The 12,431-nt window shown below is 41.9% G+C and overlaps 1 protein-coding gene across 4 annotated transcripts in view; it reads right to left on the bottom strand.

Annotated features, from left to right (window-relative positions):
* LOC125455913 (regulator of G-protein signaling 6-like) overlaps positions 1 to 12,431 on the bottom strand; it is a 516,870-nt gene that overhangs the window by 8,728 nt on the left and 495,711 nt on the right. For all 4 annotated transcript variants that reach the window (XM_048538464.2, XM_048538465.2, XM_048538466.2 and 1 more), the window contains 2 exons: positions 5,191 to 5,280; positions 3,183 to 3,236 (listed from right to left, as the gene is read on the bottom strand). In XM_048538464.2, coding sequence (XP_048394421.1) covers positions 3,183 to 3,236; positions 5,191 to 5,280 — 144 coding nt within the window. The remainder of the gene's footprint in view (positions 1 to 3,182; positions 3,237 to 5,190; positions 5,281 to 12,431) is intronic.

Here is a 12,431-nt window from a genome sequence, read left to right as displayed (position 1 = left end):
GGTTCCATGTTGTTGCAAATCAGGGGAAGGTTAGGTAGAACAAAAAGAAATGTTAGGGAGCGTTTAGAGTGCTGGACATTAATTACCAAAGATTTTAATGGCAAAGGCGAAGGGAGTGGTAATGGTATGAATGAAAAAATGAAGCATTAGCTCAGAGTAGACATTAAGAGCAGGATAAAAGTCAGCTGTCTGAAAGCAGGAACATTAGAACAAGTTCAGACTGGGACTTAGAGCCATAGAGTTGAACAGCACAGAAACAGACCTGTCGGTCCAACTCATCCATGCTGACCAGATATGCTAAATTAATCTAGTTCCATCTGCCAGCATTTGGCCCATATCCCTCTAAACCCTTCCTGCTCATATACCTATCCACATGCCTTTTAAATGTTGTAATTCTATCATGCTTCACCACTTCCTCTGGCAGCTCATTCCATGCACCACCCTCTGCATGAAAATGTTGCACCTTAGGTCCCATTTAAATCTCTCCCCTCTCACCTTAAACCTATGCCTTCTAGTTTTGGACTCCCCTACCCTAGGGAAAAGGCCTTGGCCATTCACTCCAGCCCCTCATGATTTTATAAACCTTTATAAGGTCACCCCTCAGTGCCCAACGCTCCAGGGAAAACAGCCCCAGCCTATGCAGCCCCTCCCTCATAGCTCAAACTCTCCAACCTCGGAAATATCCCTGTAAACCTTTTCTGAACCCTATATCACCATATCTTTCCTCTAGTCTTAGAGATAAAGTTCATGGTCTGAAGTTGTTGAACTCAATGTTGAGTCCTGAAGGCAGTAATATCTAAACAGAAAATGAAGCGGGAAACACTCAACATTTCATCAAAGCTGTGCCTCTGCTTGGAGGTCCCATGCATGCCAATTAGCATCTAATGCAGTGTTTTCTGCATGCAATGTGCAGAATAGAAGAATAGTCTTTAAACCAGCAGGAATCCAGGAGAGTGAGAAGTTTACAATAGACCATTCAGAACAACATGAGAGTTGGAATGCACGATTTGTGAATTATGTGGGAAACTGCAATGGTCAACATTGAAAATAAAGGTTCTGAATGTGGAAGCTGAGGGTGTCAGGGAGAGCATGTAACATTTCAAAATGCTCAGAGATCAAAGTTAGCAACGCACTTCCAACTGAACATTAAATAAATCTCGATAATATTATTAGGGGCAAGAAGGATTTTTTAACATAAAAGAGGCAAATTGTCAACTTCTGACAAATAAGTCATTTTGATCTTATTGTTTTGAAAGGTGAATTTATAAGGTTTGAGTTCAGAAAGTGAAACTAAAGTTGGAATTACACCTACGACTGACATATGGAGCAAGAACTGGGCTGTAGACACAACTGAAACATTCTTTGCAGAGATAAAGGAAGAGCATAAAAAACGCAGGTATTAAATATGTAAGCGTGGTAATATTTGAATTCGGCCAATCTTACTTGTCACGTGTACTTGGCTTATGTTTGAGTTAAGCTTTTATAGCTTTGCCACATGATATGAACAGCATGTGTGTTACTGTGGTCAAATTAGCTCTATCCAAAACTAAAGACAATGACTACAGCAGCAAAATTGTAGCACTTGCAAAGCATACGAGATTGGACACGCTGAATCGGCAATACTTCAACAAATCCAGGTTGTGGGTATAAAATATTTTTTTTGAACACAGGCAGTCAGAGAGAACTTGAAACAGGGGAGCAACCTTGGCACTCTCTCTCTCTCCCTCTCAGAAACCTTTAGCATCAACGTTTCAGAGCTAGAAGCCTGCATCTACAGCCTGTCTGCAGAAAAAGAAAATTCAAACAGTTGTAGCTAATCCAGGAAGAAACCCAGTACCAATATGTTGTGAGGTAAGCGAATTTGGCTGAAGACCAGCATTTTGGCATTTGGTGAATAATTTATATTTCCAAATTCAACTGTTTCTTGGCCAAAGTTTTATTTTAAGAAAACATTCTGCAGAACTTTATTTATTTTTTCAAGCTCGAAGTGGTTCTATATGTGTGCGTTTGTTTGTGTGTCTGTATCTGTGTTCTTGTTCAAGCGGGGTAATTAGGCAATTTTGCACTTTTTAAACCTTTTATTTATATTTCTTGCCATCTTTGCTTAAGTTTTTTTTTCTCCCGCAATAAAACAAATTCTTTGTTAGCGTAAAGAACCTGGCTGACTTGTTTTAGACCCTGAACCACATACTGTCTGATTTGGTGATATCACCTCCCTTTTTAAATTCAAGCTTTGTTACAGCCAAGCAGAGAGTGGGAAAGTAATGTATCCCTCCCAACTAAGTTCAGAGGGACATGAGTTAGAATGGATATGGGGAGCTGAGAAATTAAGGAGATTGCTGTAAAGTAGACAGTTCTCAATGAAAATTTCATGAGCGGACCAGAGGGAGGGATCCAGCTGGACTGACTGTACTTGAGATGGCTGAAAGGCTTTGTTGCACAAGGGACAGCTTCCTGCCCTAAGCAGGGAGTACAGTAGCGAAGGCAATGGAAGATAAGTTCAACATCATCCCAAGCATGAATTTAATAGATGTGGGAGCTTAAAGGGATGAAAGTTATTCCTTCAGTGAACACATTACTTAACATCACAGAGTTATAGGCCAGTGAACACACTGTGAGAAAACAGGATGGAGTCAAAGGGAGGGGAACATGATCTGAAAGGTCCACATACTTTAGTAGAGCTTGCATTCCTTAACACCTAAAAAGGAAAGCCTTCTTGTTAAGGTCTCAGATGCAATGAAGAATCCAATGAAAGTGGGGAGCAGGACCGCTTTGACGCAGAGTTATTTGGTGCTGCTGGGGAAAGAGAGAGAGAGAGAGAGAGATTGCGTGTTTACATGTGATGGTGCAGGGCACTGAGTGCAGATCTCGGGATGGCAGCCAGGACAGCTGTCAGAGGAATGTTGTATGTTTTGGAGATAACTGGGTGGATCATTAGAATCTAGGCGGTGTTTTCACAGAGTTTGAGGCAGCTGTTGAGGAAGGGCATGTGGCTGTGAACGTTAGCACAGCCTGGCCCAGTTCCACACTAACTAGCATCCATGCCAGTAATCAGGTACTTCTTTGTACAAAGGACACTGTTTACTTTGACCTACCCACTTTTTCCAGCTCAGCGGAAGAGGGCAACTCCATGAATCAGTGCACGCTTTATGTCAACAGTGCTATGAAACTCTTAAACTTACCACACTGCGAGTGAATTTTTCCAGCGAGGTTCTGCGACCCTGCTCATTTTCAGGCTTGAATGGGTGAAACGAGAACAAAGCAGAAAGAATAACAACCAGAAAATCATAATAACGTGCAGCAATGCGGGGAAAGTGATGTAAAAGATTTAGGGAGGGGAGCTCATTCAGCCTGATATATAGACAGCTCCAGGAACACCAACTGAAATGTTGATGTTGATTTCCTGACAAAAGCCCTGAAGGAAGCAACACAGAGCAGTAAGAGTGTCTAAAATAAAGAAATAGGATGTACCCTACCATAACAACAGAATATTTAATGAGTAAAATGAGCCTTCGTTTATATTTTCAATCACTAGCCAGTCATGTAGCAGAGATTTGTGGGTGGATGCTGGGATTTGCTGTGATGCTTGCCACAGTTAAATAGGTTCTTATCACTAGCTCTCAGGACTGACCCATGAATACTAACCAACTCGAGACTGGGTTTGGGGTTTGCGACCCATGGAAAATTTACCCTCACTTAGGAAGAAAACTAAAAGCACAAAAATAAACTGATTGCAGCATGTTATTACAAACTGCTGTTTTCTTTTTGTGATTCCTAATGGCCTAATTTGGGAGGCAGCTTGAAAAATTTCTGGGTTGTCATAATGTTCACCCCCACAGTGGCTGAAGATTTCGATAGTCAGGGGATGGTCATTGTTGTTTTTAGTGAAAAGGCAGTCAAGACTTGGATCTTCACTTTCTTTGACTTAAATCTTGATCCCTCTGGTCAGATACCACCAATGGGGTAATTTCCCCACTGAGCACACATAACTCTGCTGATGAAAATCCTCTGAAAACTCATATACACGCATAGAGCGCAGAAATGGATCTTTTCTTTCCAACCAGGCCACGCCAACAATAATTCCAAACGAAACTAGTCCCACCTGCATGCACTTGACCCATCTCCCTCTAAACGTTTCTCATTCCTGTACTACTCTAAATGTGTCTTAAACGTTGTAACTGTATCTACTTCCACTGCTTCCTCAGGAAGTTCATTCCACATGTGAACCACTTTGTGTAAAACAAAAATTGTCCCTCATGTCTCTTTTAAATCTTTCTCCTCTCATCTTAATAATATGTCCCCTCTGTCTTGAAATTCCCCACCCTGGGGAAAAGATGCCTGTCATTCACCTTTGATAAACCTCTCTAAAGTCACCCTTCAGCCTCCCATGCTCCGGTGAAAAAACAGTTGCAGCCTATCCAGCTTCTCCGTAGAACTCAAACCCTCCACTCCTGGTAACGTCCCGGTGAATCTCTTCTGAAGCTTCTCCAACTTAATAATATCCTTCTTATAATGGGATGACCAGAAATGGACACCATACTCTAGAAGAGACCTCACTAACGTTCTGTACAACCTCAACATGACTTCCTAATTCCTATACTCAAAGGTGTCAGCAATGAAGGCAAGCCTGCTAAACACTTTCTTAAGCACCCTATCTAAATGTGATGCAAATTTCAAAGAGTTATGTAATTGAACCCCCGGTCTGTCTGTTCTACAATACTCCCCAGGAGCGAGTCCTGTAAATTGGTCACAGTAATACAATTGGACAATGGTGGCTAGGAAGGTCCAATCCACCAGTTGCTATCTTCCTCAAATAATCTTGTTCCTGTTTCCCTCTCTTCTAAATTCTGCCAAAGTGCAGTTCCACAGAGCCTTGAGGTCTCAGCCAGCTCCTCTGATTTATATTTGGGCAATGGGTGTAGGCAGGCAATTTGATTATGAAGAGCAGCAAGAGTACAATTCAGCAATGTGTCATTCTCCTGATTTCCCAGACCCAGGGGCTCGATAGTTTATTGTGGTATCCTAATAGTGGCCCCAGCTGAGACAGGGATCAAATCTGAGGCCATCATCACACATTGACACAACTCATTTATCCAGTGAAATTAACATGTTTGGCTTGAAATCCAGTAATCACTAGTAAATATCAAGAACATTCCAAATGTTAGAGGATGCAAAATTCAGGGAGAATACCTTTTTCTTAGCTTGTAGAAGCTCCTGATATGCACTGGAACGCAGAAAGCGGGCGTAGCTGTCACTTTTCATCAATTTGTAGATGTGCTCCTGAAAGGTAAGATTAATGTTATTGAAGCTGCTTCCATCTCACTGCTGATCACATAACCATTTTCCAAGCATTGCTTGTCAACTGACGACGTAAACCAACACCTATTCAATGTTACCAGTGTGAGGTCGGGGGGTCTTCCAGTCCCATGGGTTCACTGACATCCTACCAACAGCTGCCCACCTAAATCAGGATAGAGGAGGCCACATACTAGTCCAGGTCTGAGTTACGCAGTCAAGGGGTTGGACGGCTGGATCGGAGCATTCCATTAGGCAGATGATCAAAATGCTATGAGGGCCCCCATGCCATCAGAAAACCCTGATTGCAATACATTGGCTCCATTAAAAGGGACATGGATCAGGTGCCAGTGGCAGGAATTGAGGAGGAACAGATCCATGAGTCTTTGCATAACTAGCTAAGCAGAGTTTCTGCTAGATTGATGTTCTCCCCATGTCACACTTACCAATGTAATTTACAGCTATGGACTTTAATTCAGTGCAACTACACTGTTTTTTTTAGCTAGTGAACAATTTAATTTATAAATAACTCAGATGCTTTATAAACATGGATAGGACAGCACAAGAACAGGCCCTTTGACCTATTCTAAACTAATCCCATTTCCCTGCACATGGTCTGTATCTCTCTATTCCCTGCCTGTTCATGCCTAAATGCCTCTTAAACGTTGCTATCATATATGCTTCCAACGCCTTCCCTGGCAGTGCATTCCAGGAATCTACAAACCTCTGCGCAAAAAAATTTGCCTCGCACATCTATAAACGTTCTTCCTCTCATGTTAAACCTACGCCCCTTAGTATTTGCCATTTCCATCCTACTCATGACTCTCATAATTACATATACTTCTGTCAAGCCACCCCTCATCATCCAATGTTCTAGCAAAAACAATCCAAGGTAGCCCAACCTTTTCTTGTAGCTAGTACACTCCAATCCAGGCAACATGCTGGTAACCTCTTCTGCACCCTCTTCAAAGCCTCCACATTCTTCCTATAGTGTGGCGACCAGAACTATGCACCGTATTCCAAATGTGGTCTGACACTAAAACCTTATACTGTTGTAGCATGACTTGCGAACTTTTATACTCAGTGCCTAACCGATTAAGGCAAACATACCGTGTGCCTTCTTTACCACCATGTCCATTTATGTTGCCACTTTCAGGGAGCTATGGATTTGCTCACCAAGATCCTTATGTATATCAATGCTCCTAAGGGTCTGCCACCTATGGCATACTTTCCACTTGCATTTGGCCTCCCAAAGTGCGTCACTTCATACTTATCCAGATTAAACTCCACCTGCCATTTCTTTGCCCAACTTTCCAACTGATCTAAATCCTGCTGCATCCTTAGGAATCCTTCCTCACTATCCACGACTCCACCAGTTTTCATGACGTCCACAAATGTACTAATCTGAACACTGACATTTTCAGTCAAATCATTTATATACCCAACAGACAACAGAGATATCAGCATTGATTCTTGCAGAATACCACTGGTCACAGACTTCCAGTCAGAAAACACTTCTCTACAATTACCCTCTGTCTTCTATGAACAAGTTAATTTTGTATGTGACTTGCCAACTCACCATGGAATCCATGTGATTTGTTCTTTGGTATCAGCCTACCATTAGACACCTTGTCAATTGTTTTCATGAAGTAGACAACATCCACTACCCTACCTTCATCAATCACCTTAATTACTTACTCAAAAAACTCAAATCAAGATTGTGAGACAAGACCTCCCCTCATAAAACCATGGTGACTATTCTTAATAAGTCTACTCTTTTCCAAATGCAAATAAAACCTCTCCATAAGAATTTTCTCTAATAATTTCCCTACCACTGATGTAAGGGTCATGCAAGGAGTCATGGAGATACACAGCATGGAAACAGACCCTTCAGTCCAGTTTGTCCATCCTGTCCAGATTCCTAAATTAAACGAGTTTCATTTGCCAGTATTGGCCCATATCCCTCTAATGCTTCCTATTCATATACCCATCCAGATGTCTTTTAGGTATTGTAATTGTATCAGCCTCCACAACTTCTTCTGGCAGCTCATTCCATACACACACCATCCTCTGCAATGAAAAAGTTACCTCTTCAGTGCCTTTTTCATCTTTTCCCTCTCACCTTAAACCTATTCCCTCTAGTTTTGGAGCCCAGTCTATTTTAAATAGACTTACATTGGAATGAAAAGAACATTTAGAAAAACAAAGTATCAAAGAATAGTCAGCATGGATTTTGAAAATTAATATTGTGTGTGGCCCAACTTATTGAGTGGAGGGTTATAGAGAGAGCTGACAGTAGTGATGTTGTAGACAAATTTGCTTAAGTTTTCCAGTAAGAAAATATGTGGGATTATGCCAACTCTTCACACATTCCTATAAATTCAGAGCCAGTGGTACAAATACATAAAGTCTTAGAACATTAACAAACCATCCATTTCAACCTTTTCATTGCAATACCTTAAGACTGAATGCAATATTTATCTCATTCTTCTCACTTGATAGGATGGAGTAGCTTGTTAGGTCATTTCAGATGCTAACAAAGATTCAGCCTCTTTGCTGTTGGTCTGGAGTCACATGTTGGCCAGGCCATCAACACCGGTTAAATGATCACTGTTAACTTTTAAAATTGTGGATTCTTATTGAATTCTAATTTTGATTATCGGCTGCAATGGGATTCAAAACCGCATTCCTAGTCGATTAGTTCAGGGATGTTGATTTCTATTCCAGTGACATTACCACGGCCTTGTTTGACAAACTTATCACAGTTTTCATAGAAACACAGGATTGCTACAGTGTGGAAGCCACCATTTTGCCCATTGAGTCTACACCAACCGTCTGAAGACCATCCCATCCAGACCCCACCTATCCCTGTAACCCTGCACTTCCCATGGAAAATCTGCCTAGCTGGACACTACGGAGCAACTTGATTTGGCCAATCCACCTAACCTGCACTTCTTTGGACTGCGAGAGGAACCCGGAACACCCAGAAGGAAATTCATGCAGTCAAAGGGAGAATGTGCAAACTCCACACAGACAGTTGCTCGAAATTGGAATTGAACCCAGATCCCAAACACTGTGAGGCAGCAGTGCTAACCAGTAAGCCAATATACCACCCATTTTGTGAGAATGCAACTTGTTGGATACGAAACAAAGGAAGTGGATGTGATGGGTTTTCAAAAGACAATTGATATGTGCCCACTCAAAATAAGGACTCGTGGAGTTGGTAGTGATATGTTAGTGTAAATCAAGGATTGGTTAAGGGACAGGAAGCAGACAGTCAGATAACTGAGGCATTTTCAAGTTGACAAGTGGACTGCCACAAGAATTGAGACTGGGGCCTCAGCCATTTACAATCTTTCTTGCTGGCTTAGTTAAGAGACGGGGAGTAATGTGCTAAATTTGCTGGCAATCCAAAGACAGGTAGGAAGGAGGGAAAAAAGAGGCTGCAAAGAAGGAGTGCAATGTACTTAAAGATGCTACAGGGTCAAGAGAATGGGTATTTTCATGTCCATACTTTATTAAATCTAATAACTAAGGGAGTTATTACTGGAGACCAACGGGCAGCACTCCAATCTGTGGCCATGCTCGGCCTCCAATTGGTATGGTTGGTTTGTAACCAGATGACTCCAATGACTCAGAAGTTGGGAAGTATTCTCTGCCAACTCCTTTGCTGCCAAATCAAAAACAAACCAGCTGCAGCGATTAAGTATTGAGAATTGAGGCTTCCCATGTCTATAATGCTTAAGGCAGACAAAGCGTATGTGTATACCTGTTTCCATAGCTAGATTCTCTGAAACAGGTCACGAGACACTATATTTTGCTCTGTTACTGTTTTGGTGAATTATATCTATTGGTAGAGTTTACAGCTGCTGTTCTATCACATTACCAACCCTCTTCACTTTCAGCATGCTCTATTATTATCGAGTCTAGAATCTAAAAATCGTCAAAACTGGTATAAGATTCTCTCCACCAAGTTTGTGAATTGTAGAAAGAATTCTCGGTGAACACATATAATACCGAGTCAAGTAATGCAAAAGGAGGACAAATTAATAATTAGAATCATAGGTCCACCCTAATACCCTCCCAGGAGAGAGGTGGAGAGGGGGAAGACATCATTTGGAAACTTTGAAAAGAGAAACTGAGGTTTATCTAACTCAATCCAGATTGGACATTTACTTTAGACTAATTAATGGGAAACCGGGAACAGTAAAAATGTAACAAGTGCTTTTACATCAAGTTACCATATACATACTTTGCCAGTATTGTAATTAACTACTTTCTACCTTTAACATCAAAGTCCTATTCAACAGTGCACGGTTCATAGTTTATGAAATTTCAGATTGGTCCTCAGTCTGAATTTAAAGAACTTTCTTGCAGCAACCTGAATGACCTGTTGCAGTGAAGGTTCTGGTTAAGGACGAGATCACAGCTATCGTGAATGTTTGCTGGAGCGGAGGGAATGATTTGATCACAGAGGTGAGTTATTCACAGGTAACTTGTTTGGACCTGGAAGAAATATGGAGTTGTCCTTTCTCAATTTGTACCTGCTGGGTTTCCAGGGGCTTTCGACACCCAAGGATCATAGAATGGTAGAGCACAGAGAGAGGCCATATGGATCATAGTGCATGGACAGGGTCTCTGAACGAGCGATTTACCTGGTGCTACCTCCCTGTCCTTTCTCCCATAGCCCTGCACAATTTTCCTTTTCAGATAATGATTCGATTCCCTTTCAAAGATCTTGATTGAATCTGCTTCCACCACATTCTCAGAAAGCACATTTGAGATTCCAAGCACTCACTGCATGGGAAAAGAACATATTTTCCTCTTTTTGCCATTGTTTCTATTGCCAATTAGCTTCAACTTGTGATCTCTGAATGTCTCTCCTTCAACTGATGGAATATTTTCTCCCTACCTGCTATGTCAAACCTTTCATGATTTTAAATACCTCTCTTGAATCTGCTCCCACCCTCCTATTCTCCAATGAGCATGTTCAACGTGTCCAGTTTATCTTTCTAGCCATCATTTCGCATCCCTGGGACCATCTCCTGATTGTTTTCTGCATCCTCTCCAAAGCCTCCATATCCTCCCCCATGCATGATGCCTAGAATGAGGCACAATCCTCCAACGAAAGCCAATTTGGGTTTTATGTGGGCTGAATATAACTTCTTTGCTTCAGTACTCTATGTCCCGACAGATAAAACCAAGGATGTCATGTGCCTTATTAACAACCCTTTCAACCTGTCCAGCATCTGTAAATGGTTTACACACATATACTCCAAATATACTCCATGAGTACACCCACAAATGGGTGTACTCCTACACCCCATTTTGAATTGCACCCTTTATTAACTCCTTGTGTTCATCCAACTACATGAATCACATCACATTTCTTTGCGCTGGCTAGTATCTGTCACCTGTCATCCATCTCACCATCTATATCTGTTTGACTTTTTAGTATTTCCATCTGACCCCTGTCTCCATGGTTAAACCAACTCTATGGTCTCCCCATCACCCCCCAGCCCGGCCTCATCCCATGCCCAAACCTCTCTCTCATCCCCGCCTCCTTAGCCTGTCCATCTTCTCTCCCTTATTTGCTCTTCCCGCCTCACTGACCAATCCCCACCACTGCCTACCTGCGCTCATCTATCACCATCCCACCTACCTTCCCCAGCCCCACCCCTCCTCTTTCTATTTATTTCTGCGCTCTCTTCCCCCTCCCCCATTTCTGAAGAAGGGTCCAGACCTGAAAGGTCAGCTTTCTTGCCCCTCTGATGCTGCCTGGGCCTGCTGTGTTCATCGAGCTCCACACCATGTTATCTCTAACTCCAGCTTCAGCAGATCTTACTATCTCTATGGTCCCTAAGCTGCGCCACTCCTCCTCTTAGCACCCTGTTACTCTAAGTATGTTCCTCTAGAAAACTTTGGGATTCTTTTTCACGTCAGCTGCCAATCCTTTCTCACACATTTTCTTGGTTTGCCTTATTTTCTTGTACAATTCCCCTCTGAGCCTTTTTAATTGAAATTGGCCTTAATTGTGTCATCCACTTAAAATTGGTCATAAGCAAACTTTTTTTGTTTCATCTTAATTTATATCTCTCTTTTCATTTAAGGAACTATTTATATCTTGCCTTTCTCCTTTGTTGGAATACACCTAAACTACCTGATTACATTGTAACTTTGTTTTCTCTTTAAAGGCTGTTGATTCTTCAGTTATAGGAATACCCGCTAATCTTTGATTCTAATTGATCTGGGCAATGTCCATCAGTGAGGCTGGCACTACTTCATTTTATTGCTTCTCATTCTTTCCATAGCCAACATTTACCTTAGTATACCACAATCACTGTCCCTCAAATGTTCTCCTGCTGACACTTGATCCACTGAGATGACCTCATTCCCAGGAACCAGGTCCAACAGTGGCTCCTTTCTGTTTGGGCTAGAAACATAATAACGTAGGAAATTCTGAATACTATTTTAGAATTCTCACTCCCTCACTGCCCTTAACACTACATGATTAATTGCTATATGCACAGAATCATAGAATCTCTATGGTATGGAAGCAGGCCATTCAACCCATCAAGTCCACACCAACCCTCCAAAGATCACCCCACCCAGATTGACCCATCCCCAACCCTGTTACCCTACATTTTCCATGGCTAATCCACCAGCCTGGACACTATGGGCAATTTAGCATGCCCAGTACACATAAAGAGCACCCAGAGGAAAACCCACACAAACAAAAATCATGCAAACTCCACACAGACAGTTGCCTGAGGGAGGAAACAAACTTGGCTCCCTGGTGCTGTGAGTCAGCAGTGAGCCGCTGTGCTGCCTAGGTATTTAAAGTAAAATTCCCACATTTTAACCAACCTAACAATTTTCTGCAATTTCTTTACATGTTTGTTCCCAACATCTTTCCCACTATTTTAGTGGCATGTAGCCTACACTGAGTGATGTAACTACATTTTTTTTTGTTCAAAGCTCGAGCTAAATAGATCCTATCCTTGATCCCTCCAGGACATCCTCTCCCTCCAGCCCTGTAATGTTTCACTTATTGGTTACATGTATCTGGATTGTACAGTTCTAGTCTACTGGTCTAAGGAAGAAAACTCTTTTCACAGTGAAGGTTCCTATGAGGA

The sequence above is a fragment of the Stegostoma tigrinum genome, chromosome 10, assembly GCF_030684315.1.
Source record: "Stegostoma tigrinum isolate sSteTig4 chromosome 10, sSteTig4.hap1, whole genome shotgun sequence".
NCBI classification, from domain to species: domain Eukaryota; kingdom Metazoa; phylum Chordata; class Chondrichthyes; order Orectolobiformes; family Stegostomatidae; genus Stegostoma; species Stegostoma tigrinum.
Note: the sequence above shows the minus strand (reverse complement) of the source record. Positions and strands in the feature narration are given on the sequence as shown.